The 22206-nt window shown below is 61.5% G+C and overlaps 3 protein-coding genes across 9 annotated transcripts; all 3 read left to right on the top strand.

Annotated features, from left to right (window-relative positions):
- Positions 1-54: 54 nt before the first annotated feature.
- ATP6AP1 (ATPase H+ transporting accessory protein 1) lies at positions 55-7477 on the top strand. Its single transcript, XM_022566610.3, has 10 exons — positions 55-226; positions 474-600; positions 2985-3059; positions 3329-3522; positions 3951-3991; positions 4812-4897; positions 5302-5543; positions 6029-6076; positions 6158-6389; positions 6622-7477. Exons 1-10 carry the CDS (start codon positions 72-74, stop codon positions 6829-6831), a joined length of 1410 nt encoding a protein of 469 aa, XP_022422318.1. The 5' UTR covers positions 55-71; the 3' UTR covers positions 6832-7477.
- A 694-nt stretch (positions 7478-8171) lies between these two features.
- GDI1 (GDP dissociation inhibitor 1) lies at positions 8172-14069 on the top strand. The gene is made up of 11 exons (XM_022566611.2): positions 8172-8298; positions 9490-9597; positions 9745-9844; positions 9987-10121; positions 10592-10790; positions 11051-11182; positions 11734-11833; positions 12169-12340; positions 12621-12765; positions 12894-12948; positions 13039-14069. Exons 1-11 carry the CDS (start codon positions 8254-8256, stop codon positions 13189-13191), a joined length of 1344 nt encoding a protein of 447 aa, XP_022422319.1. The 5' UTR covers positions 8172-8253; the 3' UTR covers positions 13192-14069.
- A 621-nt stretch (positions 14070-14690) lies between these two features.
- On the top strand, positions 14691-21074 carry FAM50A (family with sequence similarity 50 member A). 7 transcript variants are annotated; one of them, XM_022566612.2, is made up of 13 exons: positions 14691-14911; positions 16123-16207; positions 16306-16405; positions 16678-16823; positions 18869-18945; positions 19058-19145; positions 19280-19341; positions 19567-19643; positions 19871-19925; positions 20100-20148; positions 20241-20311; positions 20406-20516; positions 20627-20740. In XM_022566612.2, the coding sequence occupies exons 1-13, from the start codon at positions 14801-14803 to the stop codon at positions 20633-20635; spliced, it is 1041 nt and encodes a 346-aa protein (XP_022422320.1). In that variant the 5' UTR covers positions 14691-14800; the 3' UTR covers positions 20636-20740. The 7 variants fall into 7 exon arrangements, with proteins under 7 accessions (XP_022422320.1, XP_089760073.1, XP_089760072.1 ...); XM_022566613.2 differs by having other exon boundaries at positions 14692-14911; positions 19058-19124; XM_089903947.1 differs by lacking the exon at positions 20100-20148 and having other exon boundaries at positions 19058-19124; positions 20627-21074.
- The last annotated feature ends 1132 nt before the right edge of the window (positions 21075-22206 follow it).

Genomic DNA, 22206 nt, shown 5'->3' with positions numbered 1-22206 from the left:
GGGCGGGGGCGACGGTCACCTGATCTGCGGCGGCCGCGGTGGGTCCAGGCAGTGGAGGCCGAGAGGTTTTGATGGCGGCGACGGCGGTGGATCGAGTGCGGGCGGGGATGCGGCGGTCCCTGGCGCTCTGGCAGATGCCATGGCTGCCGCTGGTGATGGTGGCGGCAGCGGCGGTGGCGGTGGCGTCGGAGCAGCAGGTGCCGCTGGTGCTGTGGTCGAGTGACCGGTGAGCGGGGCGGGCCGGGGCGGGCTGCGCTGCGTGCCGCGTCGGCTGAGGTGCCCTCGCCCGACTCCTGGGCTGTCCTTGGCGAGGGGCGGCGGGGCCCAGAGGGGGACTGTCCCTTGCTCGGCGGCTCCATAGCGAGTGGGCTGGGTCTAAGCTCTGGGCCCCACGCATCAAGCTGGGAGCCCGTGGGTTTCCGATCTCAAGCCATGAGCTTCCGCTTGACAGCACGTCTTCTGTCCCCTGCCAGAGACCTCTGGGCTCCTGCGGGCGACACCCACGAGGGCCATATCACCAGCGACATGCAGCTCTCTACCTACTTAGACCCCGCCCTGGAGCTGGGCCCCCGCAACGTGCTGCTTTTCCTTCAGGACAAGGTGCGCCTGCCACAGCCCTCTCTCCCTCGGTCATCAGGAGGCAGGCAGGCCCCCTCCCCGCCCCCCGCCCCAGGACACTGAGGCCCATTCCTCAAGGGAAGCTTCAGTGACCTTGTCCCAACTCTAGGGAGGTGTGGTTCCTCCCTTGGGAAGGCATGTAGGAGAACGTTCAGTGGGAATGGTGAGGGCCTTGAAATGGCACCCACTTGATTGGGGGAAATAAAGGGTCAGAGGCCAGATGCCCAGTGAGTGCCAGACCCTTATCTGATCTACTCTACATGGTGGGGATGATGCACCCTGTTTACAGATCAGAAGAGTGATGCCCAAGGATGGCAAATGACTTGCCCAAGGTCACACAGCTAATGGGTGGCAGAGTCGTGATTCTAACTGTAATCACCGTAAGAGAGAGAATCGAAGAATGATCACTTACTGAGTGCTTCATTCGCACTATGCTGAGCTGATGTCATTATCTCGGTTTTACTGCCAAAGAAGGATTGGCTGAAGTTGTGTGGCTTGTGCAAGCCACAGCTGGTTCCAGCCTGAGTCTGTTGGACACCCCTCCACCCCAGGTTTGTGCTCATATCCAGCACACTGTTTACCCTCCCATCTGGGTCTTTCTGCTCCTAAAGCAGGCACGTAGACCACAAGAAGGTTCTAGGGCAGTGTAGGATTGTCGTTTGGGAGGTTATCGAGCTTCTGCTTGTCGGTTCCTCATTGATGGCCTGTATGGCTCATTCCCCTTTTGGTCTTGCTCTGTCGTTCTGTGGGCAGGTGGTGGTGGCTGTGCTGGCCTGTAGTCTTCCCAGGAGGTGGTAAATAATGTAGTCAGACTGGAACTCAGTTCTAGTTCTACTACTTACTGGCCTTTGGACATGTGAAATACTCTGCAAATGCCCCTTTCTGCATCTGTAAAATGAAGACACCACTGACATCAGAGGGCTGTGATGAACATTTCTCACAGTCCGTGTGAAACATATAGCTGGCATCCCCACCCTGTCTTATGGCATTCCTTCAATTCATTCATTTGTCAAATATGGACTCTGCCTACTGTGTACCAGGTACTAAGTGTTGGGGACACAGCAGTGAGCAGAATAACCCAAGCCCCCCCGGAGATGCTGACATTGTCGTGAGGGTGACAGGTAAATGCTAAGTTGGTGTATGATATAATGTCAGTTCTGTAGTCCTTAGAGAAGAAGGAAGCAGACTAAGGGGACAGAGTGACTGGCAATGCCGTTTAAGGTAAGGGTGACCAGGCAAGCGCTCGCTGTGGAGGTGATATCTGAGCAGAGACCTAAGTGGAGGGAGGGATGGAGCCGTGTGGCTGTAGGGGAAGGGCATTCCTGACAGAGGTAACAGCAGGTGCAAAGGCCCTGGGCAAGGAGCGCTCCTGGTGAGCCCGTGGAAGAGCTGGTGTGGCTGGAGTATAGTGAGCGAGAGAAAGGGGTAGGAGATGGTCAGCCAAGGAACCGGGAGACAAGGGGGGAAGACGTTGGTTGCAGTTCTAAATGTGGCAGGAAGCCTTGGGTGATTTCGAGCAGGGAGTGCCATGAGGACACAGCGGTGGTTCCTGGGCTTTCAGAATGAGAGCTTAGGTGGCCAGACAGGGTCAACATTCCTGCCCAGAAGGGAGAGGAGGCCGGGCAAGTATGTATACTAAACAGGATGAGGTTAGGGAAGCTGATTAAGATCTCCTCTGGGCCTAACCGGGAAAAGCCAGAGGAAGCTGGGAGTTGGGATGGAGGGGCAGAAGCTGAAGGACATCTCTAGGTTGCAGAGGAAAAGGGATGGGGTTGGGGTTACTGTGGCCCAGAGAGCTCAGAAGACTTCAGTGCTTTCTCCAGCATGTTCTGAGATCCTCACCTCTCTCCCCTTCCACCAAAACCAGGCAGGGAGGGGCACTTCTCCCCCTCCTTTGCAAAGGGTCCCATCCAGACCGGACGGACGCGGCTCTACCTGTCGCAGCTGGCACGCAGGCTCTCCTTGTCTCTGACTTCTGCCCTGGGGGGCGTGCAACCAGTGCTCCTGGCTGCCCCCCAGCTCCTCCCCACAGCTTCCCTCTTCCCTCCGCAGCTCCTCCCGTCTGCTCCCGGGGGGTGGCTGACTCTTACTCCCGAGGTTACCATGAATCAGCTGCCCACAGACTTCCTTCCAACCCCATGACCACCTTCCTTGTTCCCTCACCCTGCCAAGAGGGTGCTGGAGAAAACAGAACCTTCCACCGCCCCACCCTACCCCTAAAATACACCGTTGCTCACTCTTCGGACCAGATCAAATTTGACTCTGAATGAGATTCTGCTGGCCCTGCAAACGCACAGGGAAGGTGTCTGCCCCCTGCCCTGGCCCTAGCCCAGCGTTCTGAGGCCATCTCCCTGCTTCCCTACTAGCTGAGCATCGAGGACTTCACAGCGTATGGTGGCGTGTTTGGAAACAAGCAGGACAGTGCCTTCTCTAACCTGGAGGTAAGGGTCCTCTCCCAGCTGCAGGCCCTGGAGGCCATCCTGTGCCCCCTCTCCCAGCACAGTAAGAACTGTCCCCTCAGGAGCCAGAGATGCTGGCTGAAGGTAGAAAGGCCTTAGTGTCAGGGCCAGGGGTGTGGCGTGTTTTCTTTGTCACCTGGAATGAGAGCCGGTGTGGGTGTGGGCGTGGCTTTCCAGAGAGGTCTGGGAGGCTGGCCCGGGTCCACTGGCCCCTTGCTAACTCATCCTCTCGCCTGCCGCTCTGTCCCCAGAATGCCCTGGACCTGGCCCCCTCCTCTCTGGTGCTTCCTGCCGTCGACTGGTACGCGGTCAGCACTCTGACCACTTACCTGCAGGAGAAGCTCGGGGCCAGCCCCCTGCACGTGGACTTGGCCACCCTCCGGGAGCTGAAGCTCAACGCCAGCCTCCCGGCCCTGCTGCTCATCCGCCTGCCCTACACAGCCAGGTACGGCCCGGCCTCTAGCCTCAGGGCCCAGGCCCCGGTGGCGCAGCTCAGCCAAAGAGAACAGTCCTCCCGTTAGCACCTTGAGGCCCTCCCAGAAGGTGCCTGTGTGGCCAGAAGAGGCGGGAAGGACCTCAGCCTGTCGGGCCTCCTGAGACAAGGCAGACGTGGGCCTTGCTGGCGGGGAGCCGGCCCGCCTAGCGGGGACCATACACGGAGCAGGTGGCAGGGACTTGAGCCGGACTCCGAAGCTGGGGGAGGAGGGCCGGGGGATTCCAGGCAGGGCTGTGAGGTGAGCAAAGGTACCGGTGGTAGGAGTGGGCCCGCAGCTCGAGTGTGCTAGGTGGCGGGGCTACCAGGCAAGGACGGCGGCCCAGGGCAGCGGAGGCCATTTGGATTTGGGCGTCTCTAATGTTCTGTCTCTTCCCCAGCTCGGGTCTGATGGCACCGAAGGAAGTGCTCACAGGCAATGGTGAGTGGGGTCGGGGCAGTGCACGGTTTCTGTCCTCATCCCACCCTTGGCCGCAAGGAGCTGGCCCGCGCTCCTCAGCCCCTCTGCCCTCCCAGGGTGGCCCGCCTGCTTCTTGGCAGCAACTGGCCAGCTGAGCAGGGCCCCGCCAGTCCCCAGGCCTCGGCCCTCTCTGGCTGGGCCCAGCCTGGCAGAGCTGTTGGATGTCCAGGGGCCTTCCGTGTGCAGCCTGGAGCCAGTTTCCACTCAGGCGGCCTGAATCCTCGGGTTTGGGCTTGAATATACCAGCAACGTTTCAAAAAACAGTTCCAAGGACTGGTCTTCCTTTGGCTGTAAAGGACAGTCATTCCTCCTGGCAAGGTCACTGGACACTTTCCGGGTGCAGAGTTGGAGTTTTCTGTGTCTGTCTGTCTTTCCTCCCTCCAGTGAGTTAGGACGTGGCACTAGGGATTCAGTGACTGGGCCACGGTGGCCGGGGGGAGGCTGGGGCTGGGGCGATGGTGAGAAGCGGCTGCTGGGAACAGCGAACACCAGTGAAGGTTGCTGGGACCCGGCTCTGCGAGGATCTCGGCGTCCCACCAGAGGACGTGCCGGTTGCCGGCGTACGGGGACCGCACAGGGCAGACATCCGGCGCTCCCCAGCTCAACACGGCGATCCCGCTGAGCACCGTCAAGAGAAGCCTCCGAGAGGGTGCATGGAAGGCCCCAGCCTTGCCCCTGCCGTGTGACAGTCGGGTGGGTTCTCACGGGCAGTGGCAAGCGTGGCCGCGAGCGGCCGCCTGTGACTTGCTTCTCTGCCCCCCCCCCCCCCGTTGCTCCTCAGATGAGGTCATCGGGCAGGTGCTGAGCGTGCTCAAGTCGGAAGACGTTCCGTACACGGCGGCCCTCACGGCAGTCCGCCCTCCTAGGGTACGTGCCCTTGCCCAGGGCTCCGGGATGTGTGGCCAGGGGCCTGGAGGGGGGCCGGCTTCTCCTCCAGGCAGATGTCGGGGTGGGGGGCGTGGATGAGCCGTGAAGTCCTGCTTCCTCCTTCCAGGCGGCCGCTGCCCATCTCACCCCAACAGCCTTACTGGCTGGCGTATTCGGACAGTAAGTCCAAGTGTTCCTAAGGTGCAGAGACGAGAAACATCACAAAGGCTTAGGGGCCACCAGGGGAAGGCTTCCCAAAGGAAGCTTTGAGTATGAGCGTGACTGGTGGGACTTGAGATGGTGGAGAGAGTGCCCAGCGGGGACCGCAAGGGCAGGCCGCTTGGTTCAGGGCCTGCTGAGAGAACCAGGGCTGTTGAGAGAAGGCTTGTGGGCTCTTTCTGCAGGTGGCCCGCGATGTAGCCTTGGTGGCTGGGGGTCTGGGTCGCCAGCTGCTGCAAAGACAGTCGGCATCGCCTATGATCTTTTCCCCTGTGAGTTACAACGACACTGCCCCCCGGATCCTGTTCTGGGCCCAAAACTTCTCGGTGGCATATAGGGACCACTGGAAGGACCTGACCTCCCTCACCTTTGGGGATAAAGACCGCCTCAACCTGACCGGCTCCTTCTGGAACGAGTCCGTTGCCAGGTAAGGGCGAAGTACATGCCACTGAGGGGGTATGTGTTGGGGGCTGTCCGCCGTGGGGATGCAGGTGGCATTGTGGCGGGGGGGAGGCTGGCGGAGGGCTCCTGAGTGGGCGTTGCTCAGAGCTCTGCCTCCTCACGCCTTCTCGTCCTTGGCCCGACCTCGGTGGTTAATACCTTGGGTCCTGCTACTTCCCCCTTGGGCAGCCTCCGCAATCCCCAGGGGGAGCTGAAGGAGTGGCCATGGGTTCAGGGGAACCAGAGGCAGGAGCTCTCAGCTGGAGGTGGGGAACCTGTGTGCTGGCTGGTTCCTGACTTAGGGTGTGATGGGGCCTCAGTTTTCCTATCTGTCAAGTGGGAGGCACTGCCTCTTCAGGTGGCTGTGAGGACCCCGTACAGCTTAGGTAGAAGGATACCTGAGGAACTTGCTCTAAGATGCTCAAGGCCATCCCAGAACCTGAAAACTCACCTCTTCCTCTGACTCTGCAGGCTTGTGCTGACCTACGAACAGCTCTTTGGTACCACAGTGACATTCAGGTGAGTCCGAGAGGCAGGTGCGGGTGGGCTCGTGCGGCTCCGGCCTCTCCAGCTGCCTGACACCTCCACGGCCTCCCCCAGGTTCATTCTGGCTAACCGCTTCTACCCGGTGTCTGCCCGACACTGGTTTACCCTGGAGCGCCTTGAAATCCACAGCAATGGCTCCGTCGCCTACTTCAATGCCTCCCAGGTCACGGGGCCCAGCATCTATTCCTTCCACTGCGAGTACGTCAGCAGTCTGAACAAGAATGGCAATCTCCTTGTGCCCGGCACACAACCCTCTCTATGGCAGATGACTTTTCAGGACTTCCAGGTAGGAAGGGGGAGGGACCGCGCCCGGAGGTGGGGAGCCCAGGTTGGAGGTAGCCCAGTACTGGGAGGGGCTGGGGGAGCAGAGGCCTGAAGAGTCTCAGTGTGCTTTGGGTTGGGGTTAGGGCTTGGGAATGTCCTGTCGCCTTGGTGAGGGAGAGTCCTGTCGCCTTGGTGCTCCCACGCCCTTACTGGGCCTCCCTGTGTGGGGCCACTCGGTGCTTTCTGTCCCGCAGATCCAGGCCTTCAACGTGACGGGTGAGCAGTTCTCCTACGCCAGTGACTGTGCAGGTTTCTTCTCCCCGGGCATCTGGATGGGGCTGCTCACCTCCCTGTTCATGCTCTTCATCTTCACCTACGGCCTGCACATGATCCTCAGCCTCAAGACCATGGACCGCTTTGACGACCACAAGGGCCCCACCATAGCTCTGACGCAGATCGTGTGACCCTGCGTCTGCGGGGGGGTGAGGGCGTGCTGGTGTCCAGGTCGTCGCGTTCCCACCAGAGGCATGCTGGACGGGAGGGCTTCCCCTCTGCCTACGGTAGCATGACTCCTGGCTCCTCTTAGCCTGTCTGGCTCTCTGTTCAACCTGCTGAGGGTCTTCCCTGGGCTGCCCACTCCCCACCTCTATCACCAAGGTGTATGTATTCTGCGTAGACAGTAGGCAAATTTCCCAGGCTTGGTCATTGTGAAGGAAGGGGCCGTGAGTTCTAGGGCCCGTCCTCCTCCCCCTTTCTCCTTATTTATTCTCATTTCTCCACCTTCGCCCCTTGCTGTTTATAAGTGCTTTAGTGTAGCCACTGCTCCCTCCCCAGGCTCTGTGGGGCTCCTTGTAGCAGCCAGGAGCTGGAAGTTCCCTGAGTTTGGGGGGTGTGGAAGTACTATTTAACTGTCTGTCCTGCTTGGCTGGTGTTATTGTTTTTTGGTGCTGTTGTGCTAAGGATAAGCAGTGCACTGGGTTTTTTTTTTTTTTTGGCCTGAGAAGGAAGGGACCTCCATGGCAGGGGGGCTGGGTGTGATCTCTGGGTGCCTGGCAGGAGCCTGGGGTGCTCGTGGTTTCCTTCCTAATAAAATAAAGACGGGTCGCCATGCTTGGGCCTCTTGTTACTCATTTCTGCGCTGGGCACAAGGGAGGATGCGCTTGGCTGAGGGCTGCCGGAGGAGGCGTGCGAATGTACCCGTAGCCTAGCGCGACCAAGAGGGAGGCGGGAAGGTCTCGCACGGGTCCGTCCTGCGGGCTGCTTTTCCGGCGGCCAGGGGAGGCCGGGAGGGTTGTTAGCAAGCTGCGTCCCTAACCTACTAAAGGAGGGCGGGGGCGGTCAGCGCCCGGGAAGGGGGTGGAGACGGCCGCGACAATGGCCGCCCCTACGTCCCTAGGGGGCTGCCTCGGGCTGCCGCAGCGGCGCGCACCCAACCCGCGGGGCCGCGCTGAGCTTCCCGGGGGGCGGGGCGCGTGCGGCTCCCGCGCACGGATCCCTCGCGGACCTCAGCACCGGCTTCCGAGCCGCCCCGCCCGCCCCGCCCGTCCCGCCCCGCCCGCTCTCCCCTCAGGGCCGTTGGCGAGCGGGCGCTGCCCGCAGAGCCGCGCTGGTGCTGGGGCCCGGACCCCAGCAACCTTCACGGGAGACAACCCGGGGAGGCGGTGGCCCCGGTCGGCGCGGCGGGGGCGGGGAGGGGCCGGGACTCTTTGACGCGGCGGAGGGGTCGGGCTACGGCCGAAGCGCCGCCATCTTTGGTCCAGTGCGGCGGAGGCGGCGGCGGCGGCGGCGGCGGCGGCGGCGGCGGCGGCGACGGCGGCGGCGGTGGTGGTGAAGGAGGAGGAGGAGGAGGAGCCGGAGCCGACGGGCGCTGACACCGAGGCCTGACCATGGACGAGGAATATGATGTGATCGTGCTGGGGACCGGCCTCACCGTAAGTGCGGCCTCTGGCGTCCGGGGCTCCGCCTCGCCTTCTCCTCCCCGGGATGCTGCAGCCCTCGGCCCCATCCTCCCATCATTGCCATCGCGGCGCTGCCGCCCCCGGCGTTCGTGTCCCCGAAAAGACAGCCCCATGCCCATCCCCCCTCGATGTTGCTTCTACCCACTGTCTTGGCCCATCTCCAAGAAGCGGCCCCTCTTCTGGCCGCCCCCCCAACTCCCCGGGCCCCGACCCCTGGCCCCTCCCGTCCTCCCTATTCCGGCCGGCAGGGCCGGAAAACGCACCCCCGCTCGCCCCGATGTCTCCCGTTGCTCCCTGACCCCGCCCACCCGGCCCCCACCCAAGGCCAGCCCAGCATCACCTACCATCTTGCGCTAATTCTGGTGGGGATGTAGTAGTACAAGGACCGCCGGTCAGGTCGGGGGACCTGGCCAGGATGGGCCCTCATCCCGCCTCCCCGGGTTCTTATGGGGCCCGGGGACCCATGGAATGTTCCAGAAGGAGCAGCAGTGGGGGCAGTGACCACATTCCCGTTACCCCACCCCGGTTTCCCGTGGAGACCTCAGGCTGAGTCGTATTTGCAGCCTTTGTCCTTGGGCTGATGACAGTGACTGGTGAGGGTGTTTACCCTCCCCCAAACCCCCTCGGACTGCTGCCTTGAGAGATGCATCCCCTTCAGTCGGGTGCAGAAGCTCCTCCCGTGGCTGGGAAGGCTCACGGCCAGGAGCTCCTCTCTGAGGAAAGAGCAGCCCAGGGTGGGGCCTGGGATTTCAGTACCATGCTAACTAAGCCTTTTTTCGCTTCCCTTTTGGGTCCCTTTGGCTGTGCAGCTAGGTCTTCCCTGTGGTTCATTGTGTTTTATCTGCTTTTCTGTGGGGCTCTACGTAGGTAGATGACTTTCTTGGTATCTGGGTTGCTGGAAGACCCTGCGTGTGTCTGCTGGATACTCTCTTCCTTGTTCACCGTTTTGCCTAGCAAGGTTATGATATGAAAGGAAGCCGTGGTCAAATAAAGCACCACCCCCAATTTTAGGCAAGGCGACCAGCCACGGATGGAAGGAGCTGTCCGTTGGGGCACAGTCCTTCCAGCTTTGCTCTCCTCTCAGGGTTGGGGTGGGGAATACATCAGGGCTGCTGGTGGGAATGTGGGCAGGTAGGAGTGCAGTGAACATCGCCCCTCGCCCAGGAATGTATCCTGTCGGGTATCATGTCCGTGAACGGGAAGAAGGTGCTGCATATGGACCGGAACCCCTACTATGGGGGCGAGAGCTCCTCCATCACCCCCCTGGAGGAGGTAGGGTGCTTGGGGCCCAGGCCCATCCCTTGTTAACCTCTCGTGTGGGGTGCGGAACGAAGCAGCTCCCCAGGTTTTCTGGGCGGGGGGTGGGGGCGGGAGGGGGCGTCCTTGAGGTGCATCTCAGTCTCTCTCTTTTGCCTGCAGCTGTATAAGCGTTTTCAATTGCTGGAGGGGCCCCCTGAGACGATGGGCCGGGGCCGAGACTGGAACGTTGACTTGATCCCCAAATTCCTCATGGCCAACGGTGAGGGAGATGAAGGAGGTATTATGGGGGGTGATTGGGATGACCAGAGGAGGGTCAGACTCCAGAGAAGGGCAGCCAGACCAGGTAGAGCTTCTGGAGTGAGCCACGCTCACGCTGTTGCCTTGCCCACACCACCCCGCAGGACAGCTGGTGAAGATGCTACTGTATACAGAGGTGACACGCTATCTGGACTTCAAGGTGGTGGAGGGCAGCTTTGTCTACAAGGGGGGCAAGATCTACAAAGTACCATCCACCGAGACTGAAGCCTTGGCTTCTAGTGAGTGCGGGTCCCCTGAGCCAGGGAATCGTGGGGCAGGGCCGCTGTCCAGAGCAGGGCGCCCCTTGCCCAAGGTCACGTTCCTCACACCGTACCAGAAGCCCCTTGCTCTGTCATCCCTCTGTGCCCTGGGCCATGCCTCCCACTGGTTGCCAGGAGGGGAGTCCGCGTGCGGAAGGGATGTGGAGTCCTTGACAGACTCCAGGTTTTGACAGGGGCTCCACCTGATCAGTGAAACGTCCCCAAGTGTTGGAGCCGGGAGGGCCCTCAGAGCCGTCCAGCCCGACTCACTCTTCGTACATATGGGGAAACTGAGGCCAAGAAGCACAGAGGGGGTTCATCTGAGGTCACGTGGGGGTCAGCAAGAGAACTCAGCTGGGAGCCAGGGTGCGCACTTGCTCCGCCTGCTTGGTGGGATGGAGAGTTTCATTGTCTGTGGTGCAATGATTGTTTTCACGTTGCCCGCGCAGATCTGATGGGCATGTTTGAGAAACGGCGCTTCCGTAAGTTCCTGGTGTTTGTGGCAAACTTTGATGAGAATGACGCCAAGACCTTCGAGGGCGTTGACCCCCAGAACACCAGCATGCGTGACGTCTACCGGAAGTTTGACTTGGGCCAGGATGTCATCGACTTCACTGGCCATGCCCTGGCGCTCTACCGCACCGATGAGTGAGGGGAAACTGGCATGGCAGACCACCCCTCATCCGGCCCTCACCCTGCCCTACCTGCTCCTGCCTGCTGTTCTCTTGGCCCACGCCTCTCGTACTCAGCCTCGTGCTCGCTTGCCTGTCGCCTTTTCTGTCCCTTCCCTACAGTTGACCCGTGGGCTTCCCCAGGCCATTGAGGGTGGTGGGAAGGCTGGCCTGGTGCCTGGGTGGGGTGAGCTGGGGTTCCTGTTGTTGGAGCCTCTTCTGAACCCATCCCCCCAGCTACCTGGACCAGCCCTGTCTTGAGACCATCAACCGCATCAAGTTGTACAGCGAGTCCCTGGCCCGGTATGGCAAGAGCCCGTATCTGTACCCACTCTATGGCCTTGGCGAGCTGCCCCAGGGCTTTGCCAGGTAAGGGTGTGGCTTCGGTCGGTTGGCGGTCCCAAGAAGGACTGAGGCCAACGATGGAAACGGCCCCCTTGGGTACCTCCACAGCGTTTTGTACTTTCCCACTGTGGTCCTACTTCATTTCACACCATCCTTGGGTGGCGACACCACAGTGGGGTATTGACGTGCAGAGTTGAAGAAGCACAAATGGGGGCTTGCTTGGCTCCTGGCCTGAGTCAGGCAGCGCTAGGACTGGGCACGGGGCCTGGAAACCTCGAGTCAGATTCTCCAGAGCCCTTCGTTCTGTTTCCCAGAACATTTCCGTGAGGAGCCACCCTCACGCTAGCCCTTCGCCGAACATTCTGGCGATAAGCTCCGGAGAGGAAGGACCACTCCAGGTTCAGTCCTGAGTGTGTGGCTGTGACAGAGTTGGGAAGGGCCGCCAGGTCTCCTGAGCTCTGCCTGCCTGGGGCCGCCTTCTCTGCACCCTCGTGCTGGTAGGGGCAGGTGGCGCAGTATCACTGGTCCCCGTTTGTCCTGGGAGGGCGCCCTCACCATCACTCTCCCCACCGCAGGTTGAGTGCCATCTACGGGGGGACCTACATGCTGAACAAACCCGTGGATGACATCATCATGGAGAACGGCAAGGTGGTGGGCGTGAAGTCCGAGGGAGAGGTGAGCCGTCCCCGCCGCGCAGGCACGTTGGTCTGGGCGGGGTTCGCCCCCTCCTTAGAGGTGCTCTTCCCAGTGACCCTGGCTCTGCTGGGTCTGCTGCTGCTCGGCTCTGAGGGCCTCGGGCTGGGGACCGGGGCTCCAGAAGAAGACTACGTAGCCGATCCTGTTGGCAGCCGTCTGCGTATCTAGGGCCCCCCTCCCCAAGGCGCAGGAGGAAGCTGCACGTTGTGGGAGTGTCCTGCCTGCCGGAGCTGCCAGCCCTCATCGTGAGTCCAGGCCCTGAAACCCCGAGGGGTGTGATTAGATAGGGACGAGGCCTTTTGGTGTTTTCACAGGTGGCCCGCTGCAAGCAGCTGATCTGTGACCCCAGCTACGTCCCAGACCGCGTGCGGAAGGCTGGCCAGGTTATCCGTATCATCTGTGTCCTCAGCCACCCCATCAAGAACACCAACGATGCCAACTCCTGCCAGGTCATCATCCCCCAGAACCAGGTCAACAGGAAGTCAGGTAGGGCCGGAGGAAGTCACGTGTTCTCTCCGCTGTGGCTCATGCCTTTCCCCTCAGCCTGGGGGCTGGCTCCCTGCCAGATCCCGCCATGGGAGAACAGGGACCCACACTGCAGTCCCCATGACCTGAGGTCCAAGGCATTGGCTGGCTTGGCCTCTTCTCCTCCGTGAGGGTGGTAGCTTGGATGCTGCCCGCTCTGCAGGGCTGGGGAGGGTGGGCGGGCCAAAATTGAGCTTGGCCCCCCACGTGCCCGTGTTAACCGAGCCCTTCCTGTGGACAGACATCTACGTGTGCATGATCTCCTACGCACACAACGTGGCCGCGCAGGGCAAGTACATTGCCATCGCCAGCACCACGGTGGAGACCGCAGAGCCCGAAAAGGAGGTTGAGCCGGCCCTGGAGCTGCTGGAGCCCATTGACCAGAAGTGAGGGGCTGGGGGGCTGGGGCGGAAGCTGGGGGGGGGGGGAAGGGAGCCAAGGAGCCGGAGGGTGGGCATCAGGGAGGGCATGGCTGGTTGTGAGACCTGTCTCGTCCCTTCCATCTGCCCGTCAGGTTTGTGGCCATCAGTGACTTGTACGAGCCCATCGACGATGGTTCTGAGAGCCAGGTAAGCAGCCTGTCCCGGCCCCGGCTCCTGGCTGCCCGCCCAGGACCCCTGCCCAGCTCACCTCGGGCCCCGGGCGCTGGCTGTTTCCAGGTGTTCTGTTCCTGCTCCTATGATGCCACTACACACTTTGAGACAACCTGCAACGACATCAAAGACATCTACAAGCGCATGGCAGGCTCCGCTTTTGACTTTGAGAACATGAAGCGCAAACAGAACGATGTCTTTGGAGAAGCTGACCAGTGATTGCCGACCCCGGCCCCAGCCCCTGGTGCCCTCTGCCCCAACCTGAGCCTGTTCTCCTCAAGGGCTGGGGAGATGGGCGTGGCTGGGCACCCCCGTTTCCAGCATCTTCTGCTTCCCCCACCACATTCCTGTCATCCACCTCATTGATTCACTGACCAAATCCTTAACCTTAGTGATGGTTTGGGAGATGGGGGGGGGGTTGGTTAGTGTACTCTTTCTTGGCCCTTCCTTATCCTGGGAGAAGGGGGTTCCTCTCCTTGTGTGTGTCTCTCTCCCCACCCCTAATTCTTCTGCTCTGTTCGGGAGGAACGTGGAGGAAAAGCTGACTTCTGCCCCCACCGCTCTTACCCCTGCTCTAGTGGCCTTTGGAGATGCCCCCTGCCTCCCCCCACCAGCTCTTGTGTGTTGGAGAGAAGGGGCCCTCCCAGCACAAAGTTGCAGTCCTTTCCCTACCCGACCCCCGTAATTTATTCTAATTTATTAACTTCGGCCCACCCTGTGTGAGAAGGGAGCACTGTGCCCTGCAGCCTCACGGTGCGGCCTGGGGCTGTGGAGCAGCTACCCTGGCCTGGCCTTCCTAACCCTGGCGACCCTGGTGCAGCCTGGGAAGGAAGAGGGCTTGGGTGTGGCCCCATTGGAGGTTGATTTGGTTTTTGTTTCTTGTCTTTGTGTCTGCTGGTACTTGCTGAGAGAGAAAAGACATGTGAGCAAAGCAGAAGGAGGTGGGAAAATGGATCCAAACCCCGTGTGCCCTGCCCTATTCCTTCCCCTTAGTGGTGGGAAACCCTTATCTTGCAAAGTGAATGTGTCCCCTTCCCCAACCTCTAGTGTATTTCACAGAAAACAAAACCTCCCAATAAAACTGTGTTGAAACCTGAGCCCAGATCGTTCGTTTTATTTCCCCAAAGCTGCATCTGGGGCGGGGCCTTGGCTCCCTGGGCTGTCCTGCTTTCCTACCCAGGCTTGGGACTGCGTGGGGCTTAGCTTTGCTCCTGATGGCTGTTAAGAGGTGACTCCATCAGGAAGGAAACAGGTCACATCACCCTGCCCAAGGGGTCAATGTGAGAGGAATCGAGGGAGAGGGGTCTGGCCTGGGGTGGGGGCTGAGGTGGAGGAAGCAGAAGCGCAGGCCCAGCCTCATGGCCTGGGGAAACGCGGGGCTGGGGCCCAGTCTTGGGAGGGGAGTCAAAGCCAAGGAAGCAGGGGGAACCAGGACGCCCTCAGGCAGGGAGGCAGCGAGGGGATGGGGATCTGCCCTTAGACTGAGATCAACATCGAGGAAGTGAGGGGCCCGGAGGCCCAGCCTTGGGGTCAACAGAGGGAAGCAGGACTGGGAACCCAGCCTCGTGCCGGCGGTTATTGTTGAGGAACTGATGGGGAACCTATAAAGAGAGGGACCGCGGCGTCCAGCTTCCGGCGGCCGGCGGGGCGGGGCCGCTAGCGGGGCGGAGCTGGGCGGCACGCAGTCACGTGCCGGGGGCGGGGCGCGGTGGCAGCGAGTTCCCCGGTAGCGACGTCACGGCGCTGGGGTCAGTTGACTGCACGGCCGCCTCCACAGCCGTTGCAGCCCGTGAGACTCGGCCGGACCGCTGTCGCTGTCGCCGCCGCCATGGCTCAGTACAAGGGTGCCGCGAGCGAGGCGGGCCGCGCCATGCACCTGATGAAGAAGCGGGAGAAGCAGCGCGAGCAGATGGAGCAGATGAAGCAGAGAATCGCGGAGGTGCGGGCCGGGCCGGGGCGCCTCGGCGCATGCGCGCGGCCCGCCGCCCGTGCTCTGCTCCCGCCGCCCCGGGGTCGCGCGGGGCCCCGGGGAGCGGGAGCAGAGCGCGGGCAGCGAGTGGGGGTGGGACCCTTGCTCGCAGATCTCTAGCAAGGGGCGGAAATGAGCCGGCGACAGTCTGCTCATCTGTAAAATGGGCGCAGAAGGCTGAGAGGAGGTGGGCTGTGACAAGCCTCCAGCAGGAAGGAGCCACACTCAATGGTTACATTTTTGGCATTGGGGCGATCCTCGAGGGCACAGAGCATTCTTTCTCTGGCCCTTCAGCCCTGAGAGTCAGGCCCAGATCCAATGGATATCAGGAAGGGTGGGCCCCAGCCAATCCACCGGACTCATTCTGGAGCCCTTTTCATGGGACAGAGGCAGGCAGGAAGGTCTGGGGTGCTCGCGGTTCACTAAGGGCTTCAGTGAGTGGCCAATGGCAGTGGGCCGTCAGGGAGGAAGGAGCCCTCCACTTAGGCCTTTGGGGGAGAGTCGGTGGAAGAGCAGGGACTCGGCGCAAGGGGAGGGCAGGCCTTAGGTACTGTGGCAGCCGGGCCCAAGGAAGTGGCTGCATGCTGAGGCCCGGTGCTGCCTCGGTTTACACTTGTGCCCCAGCCCCACTGTCTCAGTACGAACTCAGTGGCGGGACGGAGGTACATTTCTCTGCTGGCCACCTCCTGTGGAGGCTGCTGGCCAGAGAGGGACCTACTTGGTACCAAGTGGGATGGGACTGGGCTGGAGTGAGGAGGCCTCGTGGGAAGCTGTTGGCAACATCTGGGGCCAGGAGGGAGCAGCATTGCTCGGTGAGGGACCAGGCCGCCAGCCACTCTCTGCTCCCTCCTAGCACTCCTTGCCTTGGGTCTCCAGAGCTTCAGCTTAAGAGCTGGGCGTGAAGAACACCAACCACTGAGTGAGCTCTGGTTCCCAGTGGGACCTGTGGAGGGCCCGGAGCAGCACAGATGGCACGGGGAAACAACCCCACTTGGTTCCCTCGGCACTGGAAGAGCCTCTCACAGCCCCGTGGAACCTTCCATCAGTCAAGGGAAGGGGACATGTCTTTCCCAAGGTCACATCATAGTGAGTCTAGGGACACACCTGGGACTAGAACCCAGGTCCCCACTTGCATGGTGGGGTGGCAGGTGGCCCTCACTGCTGCTTTCCCTCCCGGACAGGAGAACATAATGAAATCCAACATTGACAAGAAGTTTTCTGCGCACTATGACGCCGTGGAGGCGGAGCTCAAGTCCAGCACCGTGGGTGAGCAAAGCGCTTGTGTCCCCACTCCCGGGCTGAGGCCGGCTGCATGGCTGACTCTGGGTGACCGTCTCTTGCCCCCGCGTCTCCTCACCTCGCAGGTCTTGTGACCCTGAACGACATGAAGGCTAAGCAGGAGGCCCTGGTGAAGGAGCGGGAGAAGCAGCTGGCCAAGAAGGAGCAGTCGAAGGAGCTGCAGCTGTGGGTCGTCTCCTCCCAGCCAGCGGCCTTCCCCTCTGGATGGAGCTCGTGCTTGGGGGCGGGTCAGGCTGGTCCTGCACGTGGAAGGGGAGGGGGGACCCTTTTTCATCATCAGAGCCCTGCCTGCCCGTGAACTTGAAGTGCCCCGGGCCAGCAGGACTCCTCTGGGCCTGCGCGGAGTGGGACCCGCACTGAGCACACAGGTGGCTCTGGGTCGGGTAAGGGGCCTCGGGGGGTGGGAACATGCGTGACGGCCACCCATGCCTCGGCAGGAAGCTGGAGAAGCTGCGAGAGAAGGAGCGCAAGAAGGAGGCCAAGCGGAAGATCTCCAGCCTGTCCTTCACCCTGGAGGAAGAGGACGAGGCAGGCGACGAGGAGGAGGAGGCGACCATGGACGATGATGAGCTGGAGAGGGAAGGTGGGGGCAGGTCCCGCTGGCAGAGCTCTGTCCTGGCGTCCAGCTCGCAAGTGAAGAAGCACCTCTGCCAACAGCCTTGACTGCCCGCCGCATTCGGGGTCCCGGACCTCACAAGTTGGGGCAGGAGGGAAAGGGCCAAGTCTTCACCGTGGCAAAGTTGAGTGGGGGGCTCGCTTTTGGTGGCCGATTGAGTGGGAACCAGCTGTGCGGTCCCTGGGCAGCTGTGTGGGGCTCGTGTGGCTGGGCACCAAACTTAATTCTGTTTGAATAATTTCAGTATAAATTGACCCAACCGCAGAAACTAAGCGGCTGCTCACTGGACAGTGCAGGCTTTGCCCAAGGGAACAAGGGGCCACAGGAACGACTCAGGAAAGCTGAGGTCACCATGGGGCCCCTGTGTGCTGGGCACCCGCTCACGGCCGGGCCAGGGCCGAGGCAGACGGACAGAAGCTGGGTGCCGTCCCTGTCCTGGTGGGAGACACACGGGGAAGCGTGTGTCTCGCTGGGGCCAAGGGAGGGGGGAAAATTGAGTTGGGCCTTCAGGGTGAGGGGAATCTCATTAGCACCCAGAGAGAGGCGGGTGGAGAAGCATGTAGAGTCAAGAGATGAGTGTGCCCAGAAGCAGAGCGGGCAGAAGTGGACACATGTGAGGACCGGGGAGGATGCAGCACAGGCCTGGTCTGGGTTAGAAAGCGTGATGGCCAGGATGTGGTGGCCTGGGATCCGTGTTGGGGAACCAAGGCAGGGGATGGCACTGGGACAGCTTTGAGGGGAGCGGCCAGTGCTGTCAGGAGGAAGAGCCTGCCCGCCCCCCGGGGGGGAAACCCCTGGGGCAGTCTCACTACTGTTGAGTAACATTTGCTGTGTCTAAAATATTCCCACGGGCAGGCCAGTTGCGTTTGGTGTGAGCTGCCCATCTGTATGGCAGAGGCCGCCTTTGGGACAGCACGGGCCTGGGGGGAGGCTTTCAACCTCACTGTGTGTCACTGGGGCTTTGTGGGTGCTTCCCTCCCCCTGGAGGTTTGGTTTCCGGGGCCCGGCCATGGGTAGTTGGTGTGGAATTTTTGTGACTTGTCCAGGCGCTGGAACCCCTGCCCTGGAGTATGGGCTTGTCTTCTAGGTCGGCGGTTCTCAAAGAGTGCTCCAGGGACCCCTGGGGGTCTCCGAGACCCTTTCGAGAGGTCTGCGAGGTCAAAACCATTTTCATAATTGTGCTAAGACGTTCTTGGCCTTTTGCACTCTTGTTCTTTCATGAGCGTGCAGTGGATTTTTCCAGAGGTCACGTGACATGGTATGCCGTCCTCCCTCCGACAGCTGATAGAATGCATGCTTTCATGTTCTCGAGTCTTTGGCACTTCCCAGATTTAATTTTCAATTTGGTGACTGTCGATGGTTACAACTCCCAGGGACAAGAGCTCTCTGGGGTCCTTGGTGACTTGTAAGACTGTCCAGGGCGCCGAGACCAGCAAGTTAAAGAATCACTGTTCTCGTTCATTTGTGCCCTAATTGGGGAAAGTGAGTTGCAGAGTCCAAGGTGTCAGGCCTGGCCTGAGCCCAAGTGGGGCCTCTCCTTCCCTCCTCCCCGCGGGTTCTGATAGTAGCAACCATAGGACTTTGGGCTTCAGCTTCGTCTCCTGGTAAAAAGGAATGTCGTAACCTTTTGAGGCTGTCGTGAAAAGTGGATGAGACGTCAGATGTGGATGTCCTGCTCCTCTGGTGCAAAGGACCTTCTCTCCCTCTGGCACCGGCACTGAGGCCTTAAGTCCCCCGAGGCACTCCAGGTCACAGCTGATGGGGCAACAATTTGGTACCAGCCTCCTGTTCAGCTGCTGGCAGTGGAGACCAAGGTGAAGGCCCCTTGGCAAGGGCGCCTCTCATAAAGGTTTCCATAGGTGCTGTGAAGAGGGCTGTGCGTCCCGGCCAGGACAGTCCAAGAAGCCTCCAAGGAGGTTGCATTTGAGCTGAGGCCTGGGTGACAAAGGTCTGGGGTGCCCCGGAGGCAAGGGCCATCGTGCCGCTGACTCTTGTGTTTCCTTTTGCTCCAGAGATCACCACAAAGAAGAGGAAACTGGGGAAGAACCCAGATGTGGACACGAGCTTCTTGCCTGACCGAGACCGGGAGGTAAAGGCGGCCTGACCCCGGCCCTGGCGGAGGCTTTTTTGCTCAGGAAGTGGGGCCCTGCGTGCCCCCTGGGCAGCCCTGGGCCTCCCTCCTTTGCCTCTTTCTCTTCCAGGAGGAGGAGAATCGGCTCCGGGAGGAGCTGCGGCAGGAGTGGGAAGCCAAGCAGGAGAAGATCAAGAGTGAGGCTCCCGGAGCGGGATGTGCGTGGCCCGGGGCTGGGAGCCGCACCCGTGCTCCTGCCAGCACTGCTCTGGGCAGCGCCCCGAGCCCCAGGGAGCTGGCAGGGAGTGGGGACACCGGGGTCTGGAGGCCAAGCGGCAATTCTGTTTTGTAGGCGAGGAGATCGAGATCACCTTCAGTTACTGGGATGGCTCTGGGCACCGGCGTACAGTCAAGGTGACGCTGCGGGGCCTGCGCCCCATGCCCCATGCCCCTCGCCCCTCGGGCCCAGCCTCCTTTGGCCTCGGTGGGAAGGAGCTGTCAATCCCTTGGTACGGGTGGCCCCTGGGGGTTCGGGGGGAGCAGGGAGGAGGGTTCCGGGCTTCCGTCCTCCCTTCCCAGCTCCTCGGTTGGTTTCCCCGCACGGTTTCCCTCTTGCCTCTTCTTGGGTCACTCACACAGATGAAAAAGGGCAACACGATGCAGCAGTTCCTGCAGAAGGCCCTCGAGATCCTGCGCAAAGACTTCAGCGAGCTCAGGTGGGGCTACGCGGGCGTGCAACGGGGTGCACCGGAGTCTGCAGCCTCAGCCCTGGCGCTCGGGACCCCAGGTGGCAGCTGCCGCTCGCGGCACGCCGGGCGCCGTGCTCCTGAGAAGGGGGCCGTGCCCCCTTTCCCATCCCCCTTCCAGCATCGCGGGCCTCTGCCTCCTGGCTCTGGTGCCCCGGTGTCCTTGGCCACCTGCTATCTGGTCCTTTCTCCCTCAGGTCGGCAGGGGTGGAGCAGCTCATGTACATCAAGGAGGACCTAATCATACCCCACGTGAGTCCCTTCTCTGGGGGCTGCGGGGAGGGTCTCGGCCCGTGGCACACCTGGGGGCTTCGAGGGGGGCCCCGCCTGCCCTGGGTCTTCGGCTCGGGTGGGCAGGGCCGGAGCCCGGCTTGCAGGCGGCCGAGGCGGCTCACCTGCCGTCGCCTTCCTGCCCTCTGCTCGTAGCACCACAGCTTCTATGACTTCATCGTCACCAAGGCGCGAGGGAAGAGCGGTGAGTGCGCCTGGCGCCGCCCCCCGGCCGCTTGCCCGTGTCGCGGGGCGTCAGCTGATGGGGCCTGGCCTCTTGTCTCCTTGTCCCTGCAGGGCCCCTCTTCAATTTCGACGTTCACGATGACGTGCGGCTGCTCAGTGATGCCACCGTGGAGAAGGATGAGGTACGGTGGGCTGGGGCACTGCGCGGGTAGGAGGGGTCCAGCCACGTGGCCCTGAGCCCTGAGCCGCAGCGCCCGGCCCTTCTCCCGTCCTCAGTCGCACGCGGGCAAGGTGGTGCTGCGGAGCTGGTACGAGAAGAACAAGCACATCTTCCCCGCCAGCCGCTGGGAGCCCTACGACCCTGAGAAGAAGTGGGACAAGTACACGGTACAGAAGCCCTCGAGCACTGGGTGGGAGCTGGCCTGGCTGCCCGGCGGGAGGCCCGCCCGGCCCTGCTCAGCTCACCTTTCCTTCTCTGTCCCCTCGTCCTGCACCAGATCCGGTGATGTGGCAGCAGCGCAGCCCCAGCCCCTCCGGCTCCCTGCGGCGCCCTGCCTGCGGCCCCAGGATTCCAGGCGCCCGGCTCCCTGCTCCCGAGACGTGACGGGGCCTGCTCAGCCCCTGCCCCTGGTGCTGTGTTTACCGCCTTTTTCTTTTACGACAGAGATACACACGTCAGAGCTAGAGCACCTGTTGTGCGTTTTATTTTAAAGTTTTTTTTTTTTATTGAGCTAAAATTCACATAGCATAAAATTCACCGTTGTGACCATTTGAAAGTGTACCATCCAGGGGTACTTAGTACATTCATAGTGTTGTGAATCACCCCGAAAGGAGACCCCACGTCCATTAGCAGCTGACCCCCAGCCCCTCGCATCCCCTAGTTTACTTTCTGTCTGTATGGATTTGCCTGTTCTGGAAGTTTCACATAAATGGAATTATACAATATCTCTGCTCTCTGTGTCTTGCAAGAAAGCGTGTGTTTGGCAGGGGTGGGAGGGTGGGAGGGTGGGAGGGATATCTGGGATCCACTGGGGCCTCAGCAGGCCCAGCTCGTCCCCACTGCGGCACCTACATGGGTAGGAAGGGCATTCCTCCCCGTGCTTCCCGCCCAGGACTTTGGGCTCCTTTGTGTCTCCTAGCTGCCCGTTCCATAAGGGACACGGCTGTCCTGTGGCTCCCAGCCACCCTGTGTCCCTGTCACAGCATCTCTCCCCAGACTGGACACGGGAAGGCCACTGTGGATGCCCTGTGCTCACTGCTTGCCCACCCCACCCACGGCCAGCTCTGCTCAGGCTGCCCTGGGGCTGGTCGCTGTCACGGCCCCAAGGGGGGAACTTGTCTTGGGGATGTGTGCTCCTGCTTCCTGCCCCGCCTTGGCGGCCAGCTCCCCTGGTTCCCCTGCGCCCAGCTCCAGGAGGCTGAGGAAGGTAAGCTCGCCACCCCTGCTCCCCCCTTATTCCCCTTGCCTGAGACCTGGCAGAGGGGACAGGGGACAGACCCCAGCCAGCAGGGAGCGTCTCCGCTCTGGGTCCGGCCCCACCTCCCTGGCCAGTGTGCAGATCTGACGCTGGTGGTGGGCTTTGCTGGGTGCACAGGCTCTTGTGCCCTCCTCTGTGGCAGGGCCCTCTGTCCTGTTCAGCCGTGGCCTGGGGAGGCCCCTCTGGCAGCTAGGAGCTGTCACTTGGGCTTCCTTACCCTGTGTCTGGGGCGGGGCCATCCAGGGTCACTTGGAGGAGGGAGGAGGGTAGAATAGGCCTGGGCACCTGGGGCACAGCAGGGAGGGGTGGCCAGGCCTGACCCTAAGTCCTGGATGTGGGGAACAATGCTGAGGAAATCGATGGGGCTTTCTGTTGGGTTCCGGGAACCCTGCGGGGGGATCCTCTGGCCTGCGCCAACGCCCTCTTGCCCCCTTTGAGAAGCCACCAGAAGACTGCATGATTTGAGGGAGCCGCCTTTGGCCCGGCAGCTTCTGGAAAACAAGCCCCTTGAGGCCCGATCTTGGGTCCTGTCAGGGAAACAGCCCTAAGTTGCTGGGAAGAAGGGAGACGTCTGGGGTCAGGGTCAAGGGGGCAGGGAG

Source organism: Delphinapterus leucas, chromosome X, assembly GCF_059928025.1.
Source record: "Delphinapterus leucas isolate spDelLeu-1000000601 "Yukka" chromosome X, BTC_Dleu_Yukka2, whole genome shotgun sequence".
Taxonomy (NCBI): domain Eukaryota; kingdom Metazoa; phylum Chordata; class Mammalia; order Artiodactyla; family Monodontidae; genus Delphinapterus; species Delphinapterus leucas.
This window is presented reverse-complemented; position numbering and strand designations above follow the sequence as displayed.